The sequence below is a fragment of the Trematomus bernacchii genome, unplaced genomic scaffold, assembly GCF_902827165.1.
Source record: "Trematomus bernacchii unplaced genomic scaffold, fTreBer1.1, whole genome shotgun sequence".
Lineage (NCBI taxonomy): Eukaryota > Metazoa > Chordata > Actinopteri > Perciformes > Nototheniidae > Trematomus > Trematomus bernacchii.
Window position 1 is genome coordinate 2,896,241 of NW_022987531.1, and position 26,276 is coordinate 2,922,516.

General features: G+C 40.5%; 1 protein-coding gene across 4 annotated transcripts in view; it reads left to right on the top strand.

The window, feature by feature from the left end:
* The first annotated feature begins 6,054 nt into the window (after positions 1-6,054).
* The window catches only part of LOC117475380 (kinase non-catalytic C-lobe domain-containing protein 1), a 67,893-nt gene continuing 47,671 nt past the window's right edge, over positions 6,055-26,276 (top strand). For all 4 annotated transcript variants that reach the window (XM_034121526.1, XM_034121542.1, XM_034121534.1 and 1 more), the window contains exons 1-3: positions 6,055-6,346; positions 21,645-21,843; positions 25,337-25,395. In XM_034121526.1, the coding sequence (XP_033977417.1) occupies positions 6,248-6,346; positions 21,645-21,843; positions 25,337-25,395 (357 nt within the window). In that variant the 5' untranslated portion in view covers positions 6,055-6,247. The remainder of the gene's footprint in view (positions 6,347-21,644; positions 21,844-25,336; positions 25,396-26,276) is intronic.

Consider the following 26,276-nt stretch of genomic DNA (forward strand, 5'->3'; position numbering starts at 1 on the left):
TTCGCCATCAAGTCAGTTCAAAAGTTTGCAGTTCAAATATTCTGCTGCTTTTCCAAGCCTTTTTACTTTATTTGCTTCTCTTATCACACATTCAAGCCCCCAGTGTTCACGTATCATTTCAATCTAAATTATTCACTTTCTTCTTACACATTACATTTCAGCATAGCAATTTAGCGTCAGCTTTTCAGCATAATGCATTCCCACTAGCAATTTCTTCAGGAATTGCATTCTCTAGTTGTTTTTGTGGTACTAGTTTATATTATTTTATCTTTTTAGAGTACATAGCCTGAGATTCTGTGGTGTATATTATTTATTAACCGTTTTTAGACCTTGCTGGTTGGGAGCGTCACAGCTTGGTTTAGTATTGAAGTATCCGTTTATATAAGTAGTTTGTTTAAAAACGTTTATTTATTTTTGCCTTTTTTGGAATAAACCATTTTACTTTTTAATCGAGTGGTACCAGTCTTTCCTGCTGCTTTAACTTGCCGCCTCACTAGGTACTGATCAGGTGTGCTGTTCAAGACAGATGTAAGGGGGCCTGGGTAACCAAGGGGAGAGGGAATAGTTTGGAAAGAGGGAGTTCTTTTAGTTTTGTTTTGAGACAGAGAAGAAAGCACTAAGCCTGCCAGCTTGCTAGAGGGAATTTAAGAAGCAGTTAGATCTTGGTATGCTGATACCTCCGGCTGCAGGAATATTGTGAAAAGATGAGTCTGAGAAAAAAGTTTGAGTTTTTTTTTAATAAGCATTGTGAGATTTAATTCTGACTTAAATCTGCAGAACTCAAAAAGAAAAATCACTTTCGGTCAAATCAACAACAAAATAATCAAGTGAGTGTGGCTCTAATCGTCTTCCGTAGCTTGATAACATTATATGATTACATTTTTTTCATGTAGTAACTGTAACAGAATACATTCTTCAAGTCACCCTCCCAATGCTGGCTATATCAGAATGGAGTCATGTGATGGAATTGACAGCAGTACATAACATTTATAAAAGGAATAGCATTCAGTCGAAGCCAGATCACCATCTGAGAACAGATAACACGGGCTAAGTGTTGAACGTGAGTCACTCAAACGTCACTAGTGGGCGGAGGCGTGGAGCCAACTGTAGCATGCAGGCAGCCCCCCCACTCTGAGTGACAACCAGTGGCAAAGCCCTGAATGTTTTTTCTGTAGCCCCGGACAATTCTCCCTCAATAATATAATACATTAACTGTGCTTTACCTGAACCTCATCATGACACTAGAGAGGACGGCAGGATTGTAATTTCCCGTGTTCAGTGAATGCAACAGAGGCAAGACACCTGACCAACCAGAGAGTTGAATGGAAATATGTCTTATTGGCTGACAGGTACCTATCCTGTGAGCTGTGACAATGTTTAAACTGTCAGTCAGACTCTGAGTTTTTGAAGATGGACATAAGAAAAACATTTCTTAAAAATTACGACAATTCTCAAGTGGTGGCTCACACAACAACCCCAGAGCCACCACTTGAGCCAGGTAAACAAGGTATGTAAATATCAGTAAACTTCCAAGTTATGCAAACATGTAAGCAAAGCATAAATTACAGCTCCGTTGACGTTACTTTGAATCACGGGGGTAAGCTAAACCGTTAGCAAGTAGCTATAGCTAGCCAGATATATTAAATAAACATTTTGTCATACAATCTAAATGTTATGTTTTTTAGCGTTACCTGGTGATTTCAAAGAAAGCTCTCTGGAAAATGTTGACTGACATGAAGCTAGAATCTACCTTACAGTTGATCCTGTCTATGGCAAGCCATTTGAGTATGTATTCCATATCCTTGATATCAGACGGCAGCTGCCTACACTAGTTGGCTCTTTGATTGCACTTGTTAGATATATGGTCACAATAGTTTGGCACTCTGCTTTACTAGTTAAATAAAACATTATACTAGTCACTCTTTTTCAGCAACCAGTGGCACTTTTGTCTGACTAGTTACCACATATGCCTTACTAGTGACGCCAGGAGCTAGTGAGATACATTGAAATTCAACTAGTGAACTAAGTGAGGTTTAAAATGTCCACTAGTAGTACTAGTGGATCCCAAATGCGCACTAGTCACACTAGTTGCACAGAATGCGGAGGAGGGGGAAAGAATGCATCGAGGTCTCCTATTGGCCCTAAACTATAGAGCGACACCCAGCCCAAATAGTTTCTTTAAGAGCTTAAAGGTGGGGTAGGTAATTTTGGAGAAACCAGCTGGAGTGTGCTAGAATTTGAAAATACACAGCCGGAACAAATCTGCCACTTCCTTACAGAGCCCCTCCTCCAACACACACGAACGCGCACATGACCAATGAGGGCACGAGATAAGTTTGTGCCCAGATGGAAGGCTGATAGGCAGGTAGGCCTTCCAGTTATTTTAGCCGGGCCGGCTCAGATGATTGGTCGTGCTTTTTACAGTATTACGGCTTCCACAGATGACATTTTTTTATGGATTTTTTGTCAAAGCACTTTGCTTTCGGGATGTTAAGAGCATTCCATGGAATATAACAAAAAGTGTATCTCGAGCCGGTTTCTCAAACTTACCTACCCCACCTTTAAATACACTGTGTTTTAAAATACAGTCATATGAAAATATTTACAAAAATATAAAACAAAAGTATTTTTGTAATTATGATCATATGACTGTATATCAAATTAGGTAAGAACATTGAAGACTTTGTTCAAATGTGAAAGTTGCCTTAGGACTGCAGACAGGAATATAGATCCTGTTTAAAACCTTTTATTAAGCTGCCATTTGAAAGGTGCTTGTATTAGAATAGCACTGTGATAACAGAGGGACATTATTAGTGATGGATAGAAATATGGAATAACCCTCTTCGGATCACAGCTTTCCTGAGAGGCTGAGAGATCGCCGTGACCTCTGTAAATATTAGTCTAAGGCAAATTTGGAGAGGTTGTTTATCTTCATAGTGCACATTTGGGACCCACTAGTACTACTAGTGAACATTTTAACCCTCACTAGTTCACTAGTGGAATTTAAATGTATCTCACTAGTTAACTAGTAAAGGGTTCACTAGTTAACGTGTAGACATTTTGAGCCCCACTAGTTAACTAGTAAGGTCAAAACAGGTGTCAACTAGTTAACTAGTGACATTTTGCCTTTATTAGTTAACTAGTGAGTGATTCTGAGTGCTACTAGTTAACTAGTGCAGAAAAATGTATGCCACTAGTTAACTAGTTCTGCTTCTTTTTTGTAACTAGTTAACATGTCAGAGCTTTTGCAGCGCACTAGTTAACTTGTAAGACTTTTAGTGTCACTAGTACGGTCAGAAGGTCACTAGTTCATCAAAAAGCTTACATGTTGATACTTTGGTGCTACGGGTGCTGCTCCTGGCGTCACTAATAAGGCTTATGTGGTAACTAGTCGGACAAAAGTGCCACTAGTTGCTGAAAAAGAGTGACTAGTATAATGTTTTATTGAACTAGTAAAGCAGAGTGCCAAACTAGTGTGACCATATATCTAACAAGTGAAATCAAAGAGCCAACTAGTGTAGGCAGCTGTCGTCTGATATCAAGGATATGGAATAAATACTCAAATGGCTTGCCATACCTGTCAGTTAGTGTTTCATAGTTAGCTTAGCTAAGCATCAACCTAGCACTGAAATATATGGATGTTATGTGACCATGGGCGTCGCAGCCATTATATGAGGGTGGGACAAGTCCCCCCCACCTTTTAAAATGATTAGTTTAGACCCCCCCACTTTTACTATGCGGAAAGTCCGTGAATCGGTCTATCCACTCGCCACTCTTTGTAGAGCGCTGTGTCAGTGCTTCATTATCAAATCCATTCCACTTGCTTATTGAGAGAATGCCCAAATCAATGATATTCCGTGCCATGTTTTCACTGCTACTTTGTACCAATGGCGCAGATTCTCAGAGCCATACACATGAGCCGTACACATGCTGCGTTTTTTGTGTAGCTGTGTCTTTAGTTGTAAAATCATTTCCACGCTGCGAGGCTCCGGTGCTAACAGTTCACGAGCGTGCTCCACTAGCACCCGGATATAAGGCGCTGTTATTAAAGAGGTGGAGGGAGAGTCCTCTCCTGTCAGACTGAGAGGCTGATAACTACAGCTCAGTGAGGTAAAGGACTCTCTGAGAGGTGGAGGGAGAGTCCTCTCCTGTCAGACTGAGAGGCTGATAACTACAGCTCAGTGAGGTAAAGGACTCTCTGAGAGGTGGAGGGAGAGTCCTCTCCTGTCAGACTGAGAGGCTGATAACTACAGCTCAATGAGGGAAAGGACTCTCTGAGGATTTAGATCAGGGGTCGGCAACCCCTGGCACGCGTGCCAGCATTGGCACGCGGCACCGTAACCAGTGGCACCCTAGGAATAAGTGGAATAAGTGTGCAAAATATTTAAATTGTATTTTCGGATCCTGAACGAGACCGCCGCCAGAGCGCGTCTCCCCGCACGCAGCGCAGCCCCGCTCTCTTTAACTCCAGGTGACTTTCTGCCGCTTTCCTCCGTGGTGCAGGGCTGATCGTTTCACCACAGAGGAAAGCACTTCACAAATTGCAGTACCCATAAGGAGCTTTACAAATGCCGCAGTTTTTGCGTGGCTGTGTCTTTAGTTGAAAGACCAGTGGCGATCTGCTCATCTCTCATTGAAATAATATGCTACAAAGGGGCGGACTGGCCATCTGTGTGTTGAACTTTCCTGTCGGCTCCCAGACCGTAGTCGAGGAGGGCAGAAGCAACAAGCTTCAGGTTCAATAACCCACTTTAGCTTAAATGACTGGAGAGAGGCGAGCTCTTCTTGGGAGGCCGTTGCATTTATTTAGCTGTTCTTCTGTTTCACAAAATACATCACAGACCTGTTTTTCTGCTGCCTCGTTTCACTTCCAGAAACATACACACGCTCGCTCACTCTCGCTCTACCATCCACACACACACATGCACACGCCACACCCCTCTCTCTCTCTCTTAAAGGGACAGCAATCTCATCTCACTCTGCATGACCCTAATATCATAACATGTGTGTTCTGGAGAATCACAGAACGGACGATCGTCCTTATTATTATGCCGTTTAAACCAGGTCCACACACTGCTTCCCCGCAGCGAGGCCCCCCCGCCCTCCTGTTGATAGTTCATGAGCGTCAAGCTCCTCAACCCCCCCCCCCCCGTTGATAATTCTCGATCGTTGGCACGCTGATAACAATCTTTTTTTTTAATGGCACTTCATATCAAAAAGGTTGCCGACCCCTGGTTTAGATAGTTCACTTTAGTCTAAGCAGTGGGTCTCAAACGGTTTGGTAATCATTTATGTAAATAAGTATTTCCAAGGCATACCTTTATATGATCATTAATAATAGTTATAAAAAATAAGAGAATAACAGGTATGAAATAATTCCAACTCATACTATAGGACAGTAAAACAAAAATACAGTTTAAAAGGGGAGTGATTTGTAAAATATGCATAAAGAAAAAGTAAATCTGTTTACAGTTCTGTTTCATATGGGTGTTGTTGAGAGATGTATCCATAGATTTAGTCCCTAAATTTGCTCTGAAAGTGCACCAGATTGATGCTTTTAACTTCATATTTAAAAAAAAAATCTTCCCAGGGGAGCTTGCTCCCGGACCCCCCTAGAGGAGGTGAAGTCCACCCCCCAATTATAAAAAATTGCACTTTACCCCTGCTTACACCTATATGCCGTGAGATGATCACGAGCCTTCATTGTAAGAGTCGCGGGTACACTGTGTGTGTGCGTGTGGGGAGTGTTGCAATAGAAAATTCAACTGTAGCGCCCGGTACCTTAATGGGAAACCCTACATGTTTGAGCACCCTCTATGAAACGTCAAGCACCCCCAAAAGAAAATCTCTGGCGCCGCAACTGTGGGCTAAGCCCCTGTTTGTTTCCAGGTCCAGGAAACGCCCCTGGTGACAACACTGAAGAATCACACATCTGTAGCTGAGGATCGCCTTCTGTCTGTTTCTGTTTCTGTGTAGCAGCTATGACAGCCTCCAACAGCGGCCAGCACCACCCACCTGCCGTCTCCTCCACCCCCCCAGCCTGCGGTAGACTCGGCGCATTGCTGTGAGCCCGCTGTTTCTCCGGTGTTGTTTTGGACCCGCAGTGACCATCGGCTGCAGGAAGTAGTCGGGCCCCGCTTGTCCTCGGGCTGCAGGGAGATTACAGGCATGCCATCCGTCTCCACTGGAAACACCGCTGCCTGCTCCCACACCATGCTCAGCACCTGAAGGAACCACAGCTGCTGCAATGGACACTTCGGGGAGCGATGCTGCGTTCACATACTTCGGGAAAGCTGAGGAAAGGTTTTATGATCTGGAGCATCTGCCTCCACTGCTGGAGGACGAGGTGAGGCGAGGCTGTTTGAGATAATAGCGTATAGAAAATTGTTTCTTGTGTTTTATGTTTAAAAGGTAACTCAACAGGTGTTAGAATAGGCTACACCTCAATACACACCTTATGTTTCTATGGTATTCAGAGGAGGAAGTACTCAGATCTTTATTTAAAGTAGAACTAGCCCACTGTGGACTTAAAATACTCTATTACAGGAAAAATGCTGAATTCAAATGTTACCTAAATAGAAGTAGGCTACAGTTCGTATTATCAACAAAAAGGAAAGTAGAACGGCTCTGTTATGGCATTTATTTGGTCTCTTTTTATCATAACAAACAATGGATGTCATTTTTTGTTGTTGAATTCATTATAAAAAAAATGAATGTCAACAAATGTAAGCATTGTATGTCAATGTGGATTATAACGCTTGGTAGATTGTTAGTAGGCCTACAGTTTCATATCATATGCATGTGTTTTACATTTTTATATGTAAATAGTAACTATGAGTATTATCTAAACTAAAGTAAATTATTGGCGTCTGAAATGTGGTGCAGTAGACGTGTAGCATTTAATGAAAAATAATGTAGCCTACTATAAGTTTGTCAAAATAGTACTAAGTAGTAGGCCTACTCGGTAAATGTACTATGTTATGCACAACTGGTGGTATTACATTACTGTAACTAAGTTTAAGTTAGATAATGTGAGGCCACTGAGGATTGTTTTCCTCCTTCAGGAACAATGATTCAATCTGCAAAGTGATTCTTTCAGTTTGAATTATTCAAATGTTAGATTTTAGGACTAAATTATCAAGACTGGAGCAATTGTGTTCATGTCTGCACCAAATCTGGAGAGGCTCCAAGATGATTATTTAAGTAGAGCAGAAGAAAGATTCTGCTACATGTCTTTGCTTTTTTTGGTGAAATAGTCGATAATTAAACAGCTATCTTGATACCATCTGAGACATTTAAAGAGGACAATATGATACTCCTTTTCAGTTTCATATTTGTTTTTAGTGTCTATACTGTGACATGTCTCCATGCTTTAATGTTCAAAAAGCTCTTTATTTTTCTCATACTGCCTGCATCACCTCTTTTCACCCTCTGTCTTAAACCTGAGCCCAGTCTGTTCTGATTGGTTAGCTGGCCGGCTCTGTTGTGATTGGTCAACCGCTTAGAGATGTCCCGCCCCTTAGCCTACCACTTACAATGGGTAATAGCCGTTGCCAATAGAAGTGTCAGTGTTACGTAGTTATGATACTATGTTACAGAAGTAAACAAAGGAGTCCAATGGAGGCGTTTCAGGCAGGGGGGGGGGGGAGAGAAACTCCCTCTGGAAGGAACACAGGGATTTTAGCCTTTGCAGACCATTTACATGCACACAAACCTATAGAATACACTACAGGAGAGGGAAAACCATTAATTAAAAGAATAATAGGGCCTCTTTAAGTCCTTCTTTATTGTGACTTCTTACAACTCGTAGAGGTCTAACGTGTTCAAATTCAATTAATATTTGTATTATATTTTTTACAAGACGGTCACAACAAGAAAAACAGCAGCACACTACTAGGACAATGTTTACGCACAAACAAGAAAAGTGGGGTGCAGTGTTTCCCCTAGGATGGAATCATAGCAGCGGTGCTAAGGCACGCGGGCCCAGCAAAATGTGAGAACAGCTTTTAGTGTGTGCGCGTGCGAAGTGCGCCCTGCCAATATGTTTCTATGTGTTTGCCAGCACAAAAAAGGCTCTTGAGGCCTAGTGCCAGAGCCGGACTGGGACAATAAATCAGGCCGGGAATTATATACCCAGCCAGGCCACTACCAGTTTTGTTTTGTGCCATTTTGCTGGATTTATTTGTGAATATTTACAGCGTTGCTGCCCATAGTGATAGCCCTATAGTTTAAATATACTACCCAATAATAAACATATGGACAGGGGTTACTATTTTAAAAAATGTGCAAATGTTTTGGGAACCTATCCATGTGAACATATTTTGGGGGTGGACCTCAAATCGTCTAGGGGTGTCCGGGGCCATGCCCCCCCGGTAAGATTATTTTTTTACATTTTGGAGTTAAATGCATCAATCTGGTGCATTTTGAGGGGAAAATAAAGAGACTAGAACTATGGAAACACCCATATGAAACAGAACTGTATACATTTAAATAATCATAAAATCATAAGAACATGGCCATAACCAATAACATACCATAGCCAATATAAAACAAAATTGAAAGTTGTTTATTTATTTATTTTTGGTTCATTTATAGTTGTGAGTGTGTCTGGGCTCCTGAATCAGCCTCTCCTGTCTCCCCCCTCTCCCCCCTTCTCCTCTTTGAGGCAGCAGCAAAGACAAGTTTTAGCTCTCAACAAGTTTTTAAAGTTTATCTTACCTTTTTTCACCTATTTAACATTTTCTTTCTTTTTATTCATGCATATTTTTCTGATCACTCCCCCCTCAAATGGAAATATGTGTTTACATAAATGGTGACCAAACCGTTTGAGACCTACTGAGATAATTTAGACTAAGTTAACTATCTAAACACTCAGAGAGTCCTTAACTTCACCTGAGCTGTTTATCTCTCTCAGTCTCACAGCAGAGGACTCTCCCTCTCCCTCGTTGTTGAAACAGCTCCTTATGTCTTTTATGCGCTCTCTCTCTCTCTCTCTCTCTCTCTCTCTCTCTCTCTCTCTCTCTCTCTCTCTCTCTCTCTCTCTCTCTCTCTCTCTCTCCCTCTCCCTCTCTCTCCCTCGTGCCATACATACACACACCCTCCCGAGCTTGAATGACACACACAGACCAATCGAGGGCTTTGATTTATGATTGGTATGGAAGTGGCCATGTCGGCAGGACATATCATGTAGACTTAAGCCCAATCCCAAACCACTCCCTCGACCCTACCCCTCCGTGACGGAGTGAACTCCGTCTGTAGCCACACTCGCAGCTCAACGAGGCTCCCTCCTGTCAGATGGAGGGAGTAAATACAGCGGCAAGCTTTGGGACAAACTCCCCTCTCTCCGGCAGAAACAGGAAATGCCGTAACTGTATGTAACAACGGTTTCAAATCAGCATCTCTTTGACAAAAAATGTAAATTAATAACTCAAATAAAACTCCAAATATCTTTAATTAAAGAACTGGTATGATCCTAAGTTAAAAAAATATATGAGGTTATCATGAGGTTGTTAACATCGCAATTTATCAGTGGATGTTTGCTGGAACTACTTGTAAACAGCGTGTTTCCTGACGATGTTTTTTTGGAATATGAGGAAATGAACTGCGGTATGTCACTCCCAGCTTACACGCCGTTTGATTGGCTAGAGCTTGAACGGTCAGATTTACGTACACAGGATTTGATTGGCTGACGCTTCCACCTCAGCCTCAAAAGTTGAACATTGTTCAACTTTGAATCCTGAAAATCCTGAAAATCTCCGCTCGCCTGCCCACAATGCAGTTCGGCGAAAAGTGAGGGAAAGTGACGTCACCCCATTCAAAGTGAATGGGCAGAAGCGTTTCAAGATTTTTTAACGCTGCTGTGTGGACGGTCCGTAACACAAATACTACAAATCCACATAACAAACAATCAAAAAGGGTCGGCGCTTATTATTATTTATAAAAAAAAAAAGAAATGTAATTATTATTATTTTTTTTGGTACCTGGCTGGCGCCCCCTATCAGCGGCTATATATTTGTATATAGGGGAAACACTGGGGGTGGGGGAGGGATTGCAGTGTTTATTTTATTCATGTGTTTCGATTTAACAAACAGTGTAGCCATAGAAACACACTCCAAAACATAAATCGGCTTCCATCTTATTACACTTTTTCCCTTACCCCTGATGAATGGATCTGAAATGTAACTTCAGACAACCATAGTCAAGTTAAACGCACAATATATCCCTATATAAAGTAACTTAGAAAGTACATATTTAAGTGTATGCACTAAAATATAAACACATTGACTACTGACACTTTATTTTACTGTCCTCGTATCAGAACCTTGGAGCTCAGAGGCAAACTTATGTAGGACAGCATTTTTAACTTGGGGGGGGGGGGGACTTCCAGCTTTCCTCTGCACTGTTCTCGGGGGAAGCTTTCTATTTATGGGGCTGCTGCTGCTTGAAGTGGCATTTTCTCCCCTATAATTGTGCTCTACCCAGAAGATCACATCGATACGCTTTGTTCGCAATCTGCTGCAACTGAAAAGAGCAGTGCAGCACTCACAATGTTTTGGCTTATTGATAACTAATTTACCGGCAGGATTTTAGCTTTTTTAGTTTGTTTTGTAATTTTTGAAAGCACTCAGTGTAAGTCACTTTGGATAAAAGCATCAGCATTAAGAATCATTTGAAATGGCCACTTTTGTCCCCACCAATGTTCCGGAAAAGAGTGTGCCCAAAGAGATGTAATAAATGAGAAAAAATTGGAAAAGGTTTATTTGCACAAGATGTACAATATAGAGAACAGTTTGTTTGTTCACACTTGGTGGGAGTATTTCTGGGAACTCAAGTTGGTGTAATTTGGACATGTGACACTTTTTATATTAGTTAACTTTGAAAAGAAAACTAAACTAAATGAAACGTAAAAAAATTAAAGAAATTAAAAGATAGGTGGAATGACCCCCAGCCTAGGGAAGAGGATTAGGGCCACATGTAAAAACTTTTTTCAAGATCTGACAAAAACTCAGAACTCTGAGACAAAAGTCAGAATTTTTGAGAAAATTAATCTGAATCTTGACTTAAATCTCAGAATTCTGAGAAATAGGGGAGGTTGTGGCTCAGTGGGATAGCAAGTTCAAGTCCCACTGCAGTCAGCATGTCGTTGTGTCCCTGGGCAAGACACTTCTCCCCAAAATTGCTCCTGTGGGGATTGTCCACAGTACTGAATGTATGTATGTCGCTTTGGATAAAAGCGTCTAACAAATGACATGTAATGTAAAAATAAATCAGAAAATGCAGAATTATTCTAAGAATTCAGAGATTAAACTCAGAATTCTGACTCTAATCTCATAATGTTGACTTTAATCTCAAAAATAAAAATGTACTTTTGGTCAGATCATACAAAAAAATCACATGGGCCTTAATCTTCTTCCGTACCAGCCCCTGCAGTCAACATGTTGATGTTGGGAAAGACACCTATCCCTAAGTTTCACCCAATGGTACAGCTAACGGTGTGTGAATGTGTGTGAATGTAAGTTTTCAAACACAGGTGGCATTTTAGCCTCTGCCTCTAAAACACTTTAAGGGGTCGGAAAAACTGGAGAAGGTCTATAATGCATTCCATTTACTTTGTGGTAAAAATTATGTAATGGAAAAGAAAGAAGTTCATGGTAATGGAAGAACTGGACATAGTGTTTGACAGATGCTGCTTTGTGATGCCTCTCACTCCCCACTTGTCTAATTTAGGGCAGGCTTTTGTGTCCTTGTAGAACGAACAGAGGATCCTGTAATGATCCGAGCGCAGCATTAGACTGTGTGGAATCTCTGAGATCACCGCATCTGACACAGTAAACAGGGCCACTTCGTACGCTGTGTACTATGTGTTCCAAATACCCTTGCAACTAAGGAGAACTCAGGGTTTTCTGCAACTTTGTGAAAATTAGGGCACTTTTCAAGGTGATATTTAAAACAGTTTACCTAGGCAGCTGTTTTCACAGTTTCTAAAATTAAGATTTATTTAATAACTTAGCTCTCAGCGCTACAAGCTGTCATGTTCCTCTGAAGAAATGATTTTCACCAATATAAGACCTCTAGCAGTGATGCTGTGCTTTTGATAAGATAAGATAAAACAAGACTAGGGCTGCACGATTTGGGGAAATAATCTAATTGCGATTTTTGACAGATATTGCGATTGTGATTCAATTTGCGATATATATATTTTTTTAAAGCGACCCAACGGAAGTTTATTGTAAAATGCGGCCACATCTCCGGCTAGGAAGGTCGTATCAACGTGCAGTTTGTTTGTACGTGTTCAGGGGACGTAGGAGCACAAATTGGCTACTGTCTCTAGAACCCCCACAGCCCGAGCTACGAGTGAAAGAACTAAACTTACATGAAACTTCCGTTGGGTTGCTATAAAGTCGAGCTTCAGTTTAAGATTCACCGTGTAATAGATGTAAAACATGTGATGGAGCATTACTAACCTGACTCAGATGGTTTGTTTCACCAAACCATCTAGGAAAGCTCCATTGGAAGCCATTTGGAAAAGGGCAGGCACTTTCAAAGATCCTTGGCAGGTGATTGGATGAATCTGTCTATCACCTTCTATCATGGGCTAATTTCAGAGAGCCTTACCACATGATACCATCAAACTATTATCTGCTCTAATTCTAATGCAAGGATGAGAACTTAAAAGATATGGAACAACATATTTATTTGGAATAACATATTTATTGGAACAACATATTTGGAACAACATATTTATTTATGTTTTTTTTTCAGCTGCCATTTTGTTTCTCTCAACAAGTCTTAGACACAACTTTAAATACACACAAATTCACAAAGATTGAACAATTCCAATATAAAAATAAAATAGGACCTTTCTGCATAAAGGTTATTCAAGTGTGGCTCAGGAGCAGCATCTAAATATTGCACATACTGCAATCAAGTTAAGTAAAGTGATAATACAAATTGAATTCAAATAGATAAAGTGCAGAACAAATAAAATAGTAATTGCCACTTCCCTGAAATCTACTTCTCAAAACTAATTTAGATCTTTTCAGATTTTTTGTCAAGAAAACCAGCATTTCAACCTTTGCTGGTTTCAGACATGAACGCTGACATGTGACCACGTTGCCTCCAGCACAAAACACTCTTTCTGATGGGGAACTCGTGGCTGGTATACACAAGAATTTGCGAGCCAGCTTGCTCAGCATCAGAACGTTAACACGGTGTACCTTCCACCAGGCCAGGGGATCCTCCTCTCCATCGATGGTGGGAGTCATTAGGTAGGTGTTCACCTCAGCTTCTATGGCACCCTCCAACTGCACAGCAGTTGAAGCAGGGGGCACAGCAGCGCAGCTCTTAAAGAAGCTGCCCAATGACCGCTTTGCCTTCTTCGAAGTGGATGGCTCTGCCTCTCCTGCACTCGGAAGCACGGCGTCTGTGGTGCTGGCTTGAGCCCTCTTCTCCTGCAAAACACAGATGAGCATAGAGATGAGAACTGTTAAGTTTTGCATCAATGTAATTCTGAGAAATTGGGCATTTTATGTAAACATAAAAAAATTGCCAATCAATTAAATCAAAATACAATATCATTGCATGTGGCATCTTGTGTTCACTAAACTGCACATAAATACAAGTTACCTTTCGTGCCACCTGTTCCATTTCAATCTTCACTCTTGCTTTGATGTCTGGGACATTCTCTGCGCTCATGTAGTCTGTCTTGAATCTTGGATCAACGAACAAAGTGATGTCCAAAAGCTCCTGTGTGTAGAATTATTAGAGAATAGTTAACTCAGAGAATCTACATTGTATGCCTCCAAGCTTATCGATTCCTTTCATCAATGCAGGCATGTTTTTCCTAATTGCAAAACAATGATCTCAGATACAATAAAACAGTTGAAACCTTATCAATTCCCATCCCTACCTGTGTGGCCGGGTCGCTGTATTTATTCTCCATGTAGCCAAGGACCAGTGACTTTATTTCCTTGGTAAGGGCAGTGTCCTCGTCCTTTGCAGCCAGAGTTGATGTTTTCAGGAGATGCAGGACTGGCTTCAGGTACGCACTTACATAAGCTTCACCAGAGAGGGCATCTGTGAACTCCTGGAGAGGACGCAGGGCGTTGTTGATGGATTCAAGGACTTCTGTGTCCTGCCAACTGGGGACCAGGTGACCCGTCTTCCTGTCTTCAGAGAGAACCTGAGACAAGGCCTTTCTCTGCTCCAACACCCTCCCGATCATTGTGTGTGATCGGGAGGGTGCTCCGGCAGATGCAACTCTCGCTGGGCCTCACTCAGTGCGGCCTTCTTTTCCAACTGTGCGAGAAATGGCAAACCAAAGACTTACAAACTCCTGTTGCCCGATTTATACGGTCTTTCATGATCTTCTCTTTCAGAGCATTTTCTGAAAATGAAAATCATGAATTAATTAATTAATTAACCTCTTAAGGACGACGGTCCCCCCAGTGAACCCCCCCCACCGTTTCTTTTCGAGACTGTGTCTCAGGGCTTCTTAACATTTATGAAACTATTAATGTGTAGCACCAGATTAACGGGAAGAATCTCAGCTAACTGAAGATATGAACCATTTTTACCAAAACAAAACACAAGGGTAATACCAAGCCTCTGAATTAGCACTAAGCGAAAAAATGCTAACGCACTTAGCACAGAACTCAAGATAAAGATACCCTTATTACTTATCGTAGCTGCACATACAATATATCCGATTAAAGCTGAGACTCCACAGATTATATAGGTATAGTATCATCACTGAGCGATCCGAACTCGCGACAGGGGAAGCAAACACAGACATCACAACACGTACCTTTACGGAGCATTTACGGCAGATCGTCTCACCGTAGCTGTCAATTAGGTCAAAAGACGTGTTCAATGGCATTACAACGAGAAAAAACGTGGCTGAATCGATTGATCCATAGGTTAATAATGTATCTGTGGCTTTGAGGGTATTTATAATCCATAATTCCATTTTAATGTAAAATACGGAGAGAAAAAGTTAGCTGCTATTGGTAGCCAACAGCTTCCGGTTTTGGCCACGCGTCACTCTCACTACTTATTTGTTAACGTGTTGGGGTGTGTAGGAGTTTCTTTCGATTCCATTGGCTCTAGCGGTTATAAAGAGATTTCATTCATCAAAATCGAGCAAGGGGGGCCAGAGATATGGAAAAAAATGACCCCAGAAGTGTTTGTTTTTTTGCTAAATCTCTCTAAAAAGGTCAAATTTAACTTGTTTTGCATCAATCTTGATACAGGGTACTTATTATATGTTGTACTTTGGATTCCTAAAGCTTTTAGTCTACTAACCCATCATCCAAGGGTAGTTTTCACTATAAGTAAAACATAATATTTGGACGGACACTATAATTTACAGTTTTTTACTATGTTCAATCTGAATTTTCTTTCAAATAAAAAACATCTATATTGATTCTGACTTTTCTACATCCAACTCACAGGTTTATCATTACTTTGAGAACAAAGATTATTAATTTAACCCTTATAGAAGGGAAGATATGGTCATTTGTTCTGGGAATGTCATTTTCGAGCCTGAGACCTGAAAAACAGGCTCAGGGTGGAACAGGTTAATGGTTTGGTTTATTTTCGGTCATACTCATACAAATGTGTGTAAAAATACAGTAAGAAAAGAATCTAACATATCAAAAACCATTTCACACAATAAAACTCAAACAATTTTAAGACCGAAAAAAGGAATATGCTGAAGCCAAGGCTTATTTTTGCCTATCCTTTACAATAGAATCTAAAAGAAAACCCAGAAAATCTCAAAGTAAGAAAGAAAGAAAGAAAAAAAAGACAAACCAAGCATTTACGCTAAATTATAATGCTGCATTATTTTACTCTTTAAGAATTTTAAGAACTACACCATTTTAAATCATCACATCACAAGATTATTCCATATTTTTACTCCCAAAACTGAAACACAACAAGACTTAACATGGATTCTTGCTTTACATGCTTTAAAAACACATAACCCTCTTAAATTATAATCTCCTTCTCTTCATTTAAACATATTTAGAATACAAACAGGCAGGCTTTTGCTCCCAACACGAAAAACAATTTCTAAAGTTTTACTATAAACCATATCTGTGAATTTTAAGGTGCAAGACTTTATGAATAATGGATTGGTCGATTGATTGGTCGATTCAATTCAATGTTCAATCAAAACATTATTTGTGTAAGGTACAGTATTGCATTTTTCTGATAGAAAATGTAATAACAATAATTATGAAACTGAGAGGGGTGTGAGAGGGAGAGAGGGAGAGGGAGAGGGAGACACACTTAGCAATCGCAAGATGCAGCCTGTGTCCAAAGCACTGAAGCCTTGTCCAGTGATTCAGTTCCACAGCTTTTACAACATTGGATCCGTTATCAGTGGTGATGCACGTCTGATCCTCTTCCTTCAGACTCCGGTTGGACAAGGACTCTCTTAGTCCATGGGCAATATTCTCTCCCGTGTGGTCAGCAGGAAAGTATACCGTTTGCAGGCAATGATTCTTCAACTCAAAATCGTAATTTATGAAGTGCACGATGAGACTGAGACCAGCTCGACCACATTCCGTGTACATTTCTGGGATGGCCACATGACTAAAGTACGTGTGGGAGGGAATGGCATATCTTTTATCCAGCGTTCGGATGAGTTTTTTAAACCCTTCGTTGCTCACAGTGTTAATAGACACCATGTCTTTAGCGAGGTAGTGCGTTATGGAATTGGTTATCTCACAGTGCCTTCGTGAGCCCTTTTCATACGGCGTAACAGCCGCAAACGACTCTAAAACACTAGTTTGCTTAACGTTAGATTCGGCTACGGGACTTTCACTTAACACTTAGTTTCTGACCGTACACTCGTCATAGAGCTGCCTGTGGTGCTTTTTCAAGTGCTGATACAGGTTTGTGGTGTTGCCTCGGGATGTAGCGACTTTTCCACGACAGGTCGTGCACAACACCTGCTTTTGTTGCACATCTGTCGTCCTAAACCCGAAATATTTCCATACAACCGAAGTGTTGCTTTTCTTCGGGACTAAATTGTCCAACGTTGCTTCTGGCTCGGCTGAAGCCATTTATCCACAGCATGAATGTTGCTAGAAACGTCTTCACACATGGGCGTTTCCCGTGCAGTGTTGTTGTTGGGCGTATGCGTCGTTACCTTGGGCCACTTCTGATTGGTTAACAATGGCTGGTACATGTGGAGCACAGCACTTCTGATTGGTGTGGATGACTGTCTGACACACAAGAAAAACATTGAATCCGACGCGCTGTATAACGTGTATCCCAAATCGCAGGCTTTGCGATTTGCTAATTGCATCATTTCAAATCGCAATTTCGATTTAAAATCGATTAATCGTGCAGCCCTAAACAAGACAAGATTAGCTAATTCATTAATCCTTGGAAGAAAATACCTTGTTCCTGCCTGACTAAATAAAGGTTTAAATAGTGGCTGTTCGGCTGTTTTAATTGGTCCATTTCAATTTGTGACATACCTAATCTTTCTTTCCCAGGGTACGTTGGAATCTCCGATTTTAGGGAATAGAGAAATGTGAAAACAACTCTCTATTGACGAACCCTGCACAGAGGAGACATACACATCATAAAAACACATGCCTGATTAGAGCTGTTTTATGATTATGGAAATTGGGGCTACACGCAATGCTTTTTGGTGATCAACACCAAATTATCATGCAGTTTATTTCCAAAAAATCTCCATAGGGCACCTTCAACTTGCTGGATTAGTAAAGCAATTGCAATTTTGGTTACTTTTATCTCTTTGTAAGAAGGCACTTTAAATAAGTTGCTACACTGCTGCTGCTGCTGATAACATTGCATTATCAGAGTGTTATGCATCCCAGAATCCACCTGTAGGAGTGTAACTCCAGGCTTTAGAGAGAATTGTATCTCTCGCCAATGTCACGCCAAACTGTCACTTTGCACACTCTGTATTTACATTTTAATGAAGCCGTTCCACACGAGTTGTCTGCCTGAAGTTAAGAGCAGGGACTGTTTTGAAACCTCTTGTTTGGTGGTGCGTTTAGGTGCTGGTGTGAAGGGAAACGTGAGCGCTTTGCTTCTCTCCTCTATTGCTCTGCATTAACATGTATGATATGCTCTGCAGAGATTCCATACAACACTAAAAGCATTTATTAAAAGCAAAGTAGTTTTAAAGCCTTTTTTCCACAGGATAAAAAAAACCACTAATAACATCTGGGGCCTCATTTATAAAGGGATATACGCTCAAAAAATGGCGTACGGCAGTTTCTACGCAATGTTTGCGATTTATAAAATACTAACTTGACGGGAAAATGTGCTGTCCTCCACGCAAACTCTAACCCATGCGTACGCACTAAGCACAACAACGGGAGAGACGAGAAACTGCGACACCGTTGGCAGAAGGAAGAATGGAGAGAAATATGTGGAAATAATACCATAAATAAAATGTTACCTCTCATTTATCAAATATGAAGAATTCATTTTCAAACATTGATTAAAGCCAATCTTAAAATGATTAAACAAACGCCTGTTTGAGACTCCTCAGTGCACACAAAAACATAACTTGGAGAAATAAATAAATACGGATATGTTATTTAAAACCACCTCGAATATGTTGTGTTAATGTTATGAAATGTTTTCTCATAAATGATGCGGTAAGCAGGAGGACAGAACTAAGTCTAAACTGACGCCGTTTTGCATTTCTATAATGCGTTATACGAGCATGGTTTTATATACTATCACGTTTAATCGTGTTTTATGCCGTTTGCCAAGACTTGATAAGTCGCTCATAAAACACAGGAGGTATGGAAACTAAGAACACCATATGTGGTAAATTGTACAGCTAATATAACACAATCCATTAGTTGTATTTCCTTTAACTGGTGGATTATGGATATATAGTTGCTGATCGACAGCTGGAACACAAACCACCAAATACAACAAAATAATTCAGATCCAGTCGTCATGACTCCACTCCGGAGGGATTCCCCGATCATTTCTTAGTTTCTCATCAAGGGGGTGTCTCCTGTCCCCGGTACAAACACACTGCCTGAGGAAGGTTATGTGTATTTTTTTTGTCATTAACTTTTTTCGGACCACTTATTTATTTATTTTGGTGACGATCCGACCTCCATGCTGCTACTCTGGTTCAAACTGCATCCACCAAACAATATGATTTATCTCGACCTCCCCAAAATAACCAAAATCAGACACGGTGTGAGATGTCTTTTTTAGCTGTTCGGTTGTAATTTCCTGCGATCTTCTTCATGCAGTCAGTCAAAATGAATGAATGAATGGGCGTTTCTTTGGGCGTTACGAGTCGATTGTGATTTATAAAGGGAAACAGGCGTAGGAAGTGCCGTACGCACTTCCCTCACCGGTACGCAATGTTTTGTGAATCGGAAAATGTCGTAACATTTCTGTACCTATTTTTTTGCTTTGTACTACGTAAGCAACCTTCCCACGTCAATCCTACGCAAGGCGTTATAAATGAGGCCCCTGACCTTTTTTGCGTAAGAAATGTTAAAATAGGCACTCATTTCCAGGACTTGGAACCTGGGTGTATTTGGCGCTAGTTGAAATAAATATATAATATTCGAATCAAACGGGATTTTGACGATTGTAATACTTTATTAACATAAGGAAACATACAATTAATATTCGTCCTTAAAGCAACCACATTCCATTGACAGAAACAGTCATCATAACATTTCGACATAAAACACAAATTCGACAGGAGAAAATAAAATTCACAAAAAAAACCTCTTTCCACTGTTCCAGAGAAACTGAATAAGTCAAACAACCACCGTAAAAATGTTCTCTGTTTACTTTTTCAGATGTAACTAAAGTCTGATTTAAAGTCTGAACTGGCTCCTCTCCAGCTACCAGCTCATTCCATATTCTTGGTCTGATAGGGACTTGAACCGGCAACCTTTTGGTTCCAAGACCAAGTCCCTACAGACTGAGCCACTGCCGCCTTTACTTGAGCATTTCCATTTAATGCTACTTTCAAGATTCAAGAGTGTAGTTATGACAATGAAAATCTTAGCCTGTGACCTAAAATTTTCATTGTCATAACTACACTGTAGCTATATACAAATGACAATAAAATGAATTTTAAGAGATGATTATATTTCACATAATTTTTCCAAATCTGTAAAGTAAATAAAGGTATTACATAAATGTGGTGGAGTAAAAGTACACCATTTACCTCTGAATTGTAGTAGAGTACAAAGTAGCATTACATGGAAATACTCAAGTAAAGGCGGCAGTGGCTCAGTCTGTAGGGACTTGGTCTTGGAACCGAAGGGTTGCCGGTTCGTTCCCCGATCGGACCAAAAATATGGAATGAGAGAGGTGCCAGTTCACCTTCTCGGCCACTGCCGATGTGCCCTTGAGCAAGGCACCTAACCTTGAAAACTACTCCCTTGGTGCCGTGTACCTGGCAGCCTCTCTGCTCTGCCACCTCTCCTCTGCATGTGGTTGTGTGTGTGCATGTATATCATCTGTGTTTGTGCATGTGTATCCTCCCCTGTGTGTAAAAACACAACAGAGTGGATAAAGAAATTAATAAAGTATGTCTTCTTCTTCTAAAGTACATGTAGTATCTCATAATTTAACTTAAGTACAGTACTTGAGTAAATGTACTTAGTTACTTCCCACCTCTGCTTATATGTAGCAAGTTATTTCATGCATAAAAAACACATATATCATTTGGGTTGCAAAGGGGTGTTTATGTAAGTTAGCCCTAATTAGTTATTGCATTCTGCCTCTTTCTGCCCTACACAACATGAATTGGTCCAACTAGCCTATCCTATCCACAACCTAATGGACATCTTGACAAGGAGTTCCTCATTAACAGTTGCCCTTACACAAGCATTGGATCGAGCAATGATGCTGATCAGATTTGATTAAATACATAAAAAGTTAATTATTATCTAACATAGGGATTAACTTGTGTCTACTCAGTGTATATATAGTATACTATATCATAATAATAATAATAATAATACATTGGATTTAAATAGTGCTTTTCCTAATGCTCAAAGACGCTTTACATCAAATCAGAACAGAAACAGTACAAAGAAAACAAAAAAACATAAACAGTAGTCCTTATCTAAGTGTGAGTAAAGTGGGGGGGGGTAGACCTCAGGCGACAGGTAGGGGTGTGTGGTTGGATAAGGTCACTGAGGTGGTTAGTGAGGCAAGGTTGTTGATAGTTTTGTAGGTGAGAAGTAATATTTTATTTTATTATATATTATATTATTATTTAGATGAGTTTGTTTATTTCAAGAAATGAAATGTCAACTTCACAAATGTATTCATGTGAACTGGTTGCATACAACTAGTTTGAATAATTGGAGAAAAGACCAGAAGAATGTATGATTTCCTCCTGCATTAAAGCTAATCTCTCAAAACCGTCTTAATTCAATGGAATTTACATTTTCTTGTATTTTCTAAACACAAACTAGTTGTAGCCTACTTATGTTGTTTTAGTTTTTTATGCTAAACATAGCTTTTATTTTCTCTACCAATATGATTTATTCAGATTATTACATCTCGTCACTTCACTTCACCTGACTGTACTGCAAACCATGTATGTGTGTATGCTAACCTGGACCTTCTTGTACGTGTGTGTGTGTCCACAGGAGAATGTGTCTCTAGCGGACATCCTGTCTCTGCAGGACAGCTGTCTGTGTGAGGATGAGGTGTGGGGGGTGTGTGCGGAGTGTGTCCTGGCGCTGCAGAGCATCCGACCCTCCCACCTCTTCCACACACTGTGCATCACCCCGGACACTCTGGCCTTCAACGCTCATGGGAATGTTTGCTTCATGGAGCAGCTGAGCGGTGAGTCCACAGGTCTGACACCCTGCCATTCATCTGCAGGAACGAAACCCCTTTCAGGACTTTGTAAACCCCTTAGTTTGCACTCTCTGCCTGATACTTTTATCTATGACACTTAACAGTTTTATTTTTATCTTCGCCAAGGACATTACTTTTTCATTGCAGTTTGTTTGTGCACATTTTTGTCAGCAGGACTACAGAAAAAAAAACACTGGCCCTGTTTTTTATGAAACTTTGTGCAAGTATGAAGCATGGGCCAAGGAATCTCATTTTGGAATGGATCAGAATCCCAGGGCGGATACATAAGGATTTGTAACTTTTTTGATATTTTCCAGACAGAGAATTTGGCTTTAGCGAAGGTCCATGATCTCAAAGTACTAAAGTTATTCATATGTTTTGTCACAGATCAAGATGAAATGTTTGGTTGTCTGTAACTGCAGTTTTGGCTGGAAGACAAAGGCATTGTTATCTTTCTTGCTCTGAACTGTATCAGTTTCAATGTGCAAGTCCTTGCTCGAAAACACATCAGTGTCTCATTGGATCAATCAGGCTTTCCCCAGGTCGGTTCTGATTTGCACGGACGACATCTTCCTTGAGGCTTTTCCCAACTAATGAAAAGCATCCAACCTAGCAATTATCCGTCACCTCTTCTGTTTTCCGAATTGTTTCATTCCTTTTGCCATTTCTTTCCTTTTCTCATACCCTCTCTATCATTATAAGCATTGATTGCCAGTGGCGTACGAGTTGCTAGGGGGGTCGGTGTTGTGGTAACTGCTTGGTAAATCTATGATCAGTCAACCTAGACTCCAACACACATGATCAAATTACTACATTACACGACCAGAATGGCAGTTTTAACCGTTTTCTTATCCAGGCACACATCTCCCACCAGAGACCCTTTAAAGAGATGCTTTGATTACTCTGTCAGCTAAAGTCCTTCGTGGCTTCATCTCTTGTCACGCTGCTTTATCGGATCATGTTCAGTCCTACGGCTGTGATTCATCCTGTGGATCGAAACACAAGCCGCAGTGCCCACATTTACCCTTCTCATGTTCATGGTGAACAAACAGCGCCTCAATCATTAATCACAACACTTTGCTCTCACAGTTTTCATTCCATTTAATTGAGCTCTTTGTGCGATTTGGATGACATTTCAGTCTCACGTACTACTCTCCCATGCTCACATAATACAGTGACATTGAGAGCTGTGGTGATGTATCTCAGTGAGAATAGCCTGTAGCTTCGTCAATAGGGTTCATTTCAGATGGTTCATTATTGCAGTAGTAGCAGAATGAAAAACTGGACTTTTTGATCGGCATATTTGCACAGTGTGTTGAATCAGTAATATGGCTCAGCTCGTACTACCTGTTGTGCTGAATTGTGGAGGCATGCATGACTCAACACGCTCTCCCCATCACCCCGAAGGCTAGTGCGTCACTCACAACGGCTGTCTGTTTCCCCCTCTTATTCAATGTGGCGAAGGTCGTACTCGTTACATATGGTGGAAAATGTTTCAGCATCTTTGAGAGGAGATACAAAGCATAGGAGGTGTAGAGACGACAAGTAAAGACGAGGAGATGAAAACCCTAAAAGAGAGGAGGAAGATGTTAGGACAGAGGAGGAAAGGACAAGATAATGGGAAGAATAGATGGGAATAAAAGAAAGGGAAGTAGGAAGGTTTGAAAGGAATTGAGAGGAGGTGAATTGGAAAGGAATGGGGAAAAGGAAGGAAAGGTGTGGACACTAGAATAAAGCATATAAGGAAAATGGGAATTGAAGGAGACGTGGTGAAGGAAAGGAAGGGAACGTAAAGGAACAAGAGCTAAGGAGGAAAGGAAGTTAGAGACTCTGGAAGATGGTAAAGGACAATTGAAAGGCAGGGAGAGGAAAAGAAAGGGAAAAAGAAGAGAGTATGATCTCTTCTCCTGATGATTAATCCGCTGATTTTCTCCATCAGTCAGAAAGCTGTTTAGAGTCCTTTAAATGTCTTGGTTTGTCCAAATCTCAAAGATACTCTGTTTAATGTCAGGAGCAGGAGCTCCAACAAGGCGTGTAGGACAGAGAGTGAATACACATACTATACAGAGATGCTGTATGAGAAACCAATGTGAGTTTGGAACATTGCACAATATACATTTATTTTAGTATACCTCAACAATGGAATTATGATCAGTAGAAATGGCCATGACATGGGACCTTTTTTTATTTAATTTGTTTTACTAATAACACCTATCAGAAACTATTGTTTCAATAGTTGACACATGATCATTTTATTCTTAGAAGCTTAAGAGGAGAGCTAAATAAGAGAAGGAAAGGGGAATAAAATATGGGACAAAAGGACAAGAGAGCAAGAAAAAGAAGGGAATGGAAGGACAAGAGGAAAAGAAGAGAAGTGAGAAGATCAGGGAAGAGGAAAGGTAAAAGTGAAGGATAGAAGAAGAAAGAAGTTGAGATAATAAGGCTAAGGAGGAGAGGAGAAACAGAGATCTGCTGGCCTCAGTACACCTGGGTGGGGAGATCATAAATCCAGAGACACCCAGATCTGTCATGACCCACTTTACCCCCCTCCTCCTATAACTCTCAGTAGAACCTCTCGTTCCTTAGGGCTTCACTAGAACTGTTCCTATACCAGTATGAGAAGTGCATCTGATGCACAGCAAAGATCTGGTATCTGCAAACTGCAAGTCTATGCCCTTATCTGATATCAAGTTATCCATGATAAGCACATTAACGCTACCTAGAACACGTAGTACTTGCTGGTACTTGTTAGATACATCCACCATCAGTTCAGAAAAACAATCACTGCATGAAGGAATCGATGATGGAAGGGTTAGGGTTAGTAATATACAGCTGTTGTGGGGCTAAGTATCTTTTCAAATGAAATAACGATATGTTGAGTGCATTGGCTGGGGATTGTACCGAGCAATTGGAGGAACACCATCTAACTCCTGAGCCACAGCGCCCCACAAACTCAAATCAATATGTATCTATATATATATAGATATATATATATATCCGACCGGAATTCGGTATTGGCCGGTATAAGGTCAGGTATCGGAATCGGTATCAGGAAGTGAAAAAACCTAATCAGCACATTTACCGTGCCTCTCCACCTTTCTTGTTCTGAATCCAGTTAAGGGGGTGCATGTTTTGGTTTTCATGTGTCTCCTGCTCGGAGCCAGTCTTAGAATTGTGCCTATTTGAGGAGGATGAGGATGCCTCACTACTCCAGTCTGTCAGGGATTATCACTGACACATGAATTATGCAAATGAAGGAAAACAGCTGCTCTTGCCCACTGGACCGTTGTTCTTTCGAATATTCCTCTGATTTGTATCTCATTACGGTAGATTCTTAGCAAGTGGGTTAAAGCACAGAGCTGACATGGCTATACATTGTAGTGTTCACATCAAACGGCAAACGCAGTGCTTGCTTCCTTTTGATGACTTTATGATATTCTTTTCAGTGCGGTTAATTGGCCTGTTTTCAACCTTGCAGATGATCCAGAAGGTTCCTTCGTGCCTCCTGAGTTTGACCACACGGGAAGCACGTTCGAGGTGAGAGATGCTAAATCTTCCTATAGACTTTATTCTGGTCACAGTGTCACACATCCACCCCTGGGACAGTACAGCACACAGTCATAGGCACCTTGCTGACGTTTGCTAAGGTCCTTTGTCCTCTAACCTCACCTGAAATCCTCCATATAGCCAGCCATTATTCAGCTACAAACTAACCACTGTCACCTCTACCTAATAATACGAAACTGAAAGGCAGTATGGTTACATGCAAGAACTGTACTTCTAGCAACATTTTCTTTGTTCTGATACTGTAAATAATATAGTTGTAATAGTTAGCTGACTTCTAATGTTCCTTGCCCATCAGTAAAGGACAATGCATAATATTCATTTACTTGACGCTGTTAAACAAATTACTAACTATAAGTAGGCTACATTAAACCATATGGATACAACCCGAAAAGTACAATAACATCAACTTAATGTATTTAACAAGCAGACATGCAGGACTCCTTCAAGTGCTATATTTAAAAATAAAAAAACATGCAGTAATAATTGTGTATGTGCCTGTGAAAGTCTGTGTATTTAACCTTTACATTCATCTTTTAAATACTGCTGTTATTTTAGTCTTGAAAGCAGTCTTTCTGCTTACAATAATGGGACATGATTATAGATTATTATGATTGTAGAAATGATTATGATTGTAGAAATGTACCATAAAAATAAATAAATCCCAAATGTAAATATATCTGAAGTGAGCTTATGTCGCCGGATTTCAAAACAAAACTTTCATTTAAAATGCAGCTTTCTGTCCAAATCCCCAATACTTCTAAAAAACAACAACCCTCTTCTTCTTCCCATGCTTTTCTGAAATGTGTTTTTCCCAAGGGAGGTATAACGGATTGGCGTGGTAATGGCGAAAG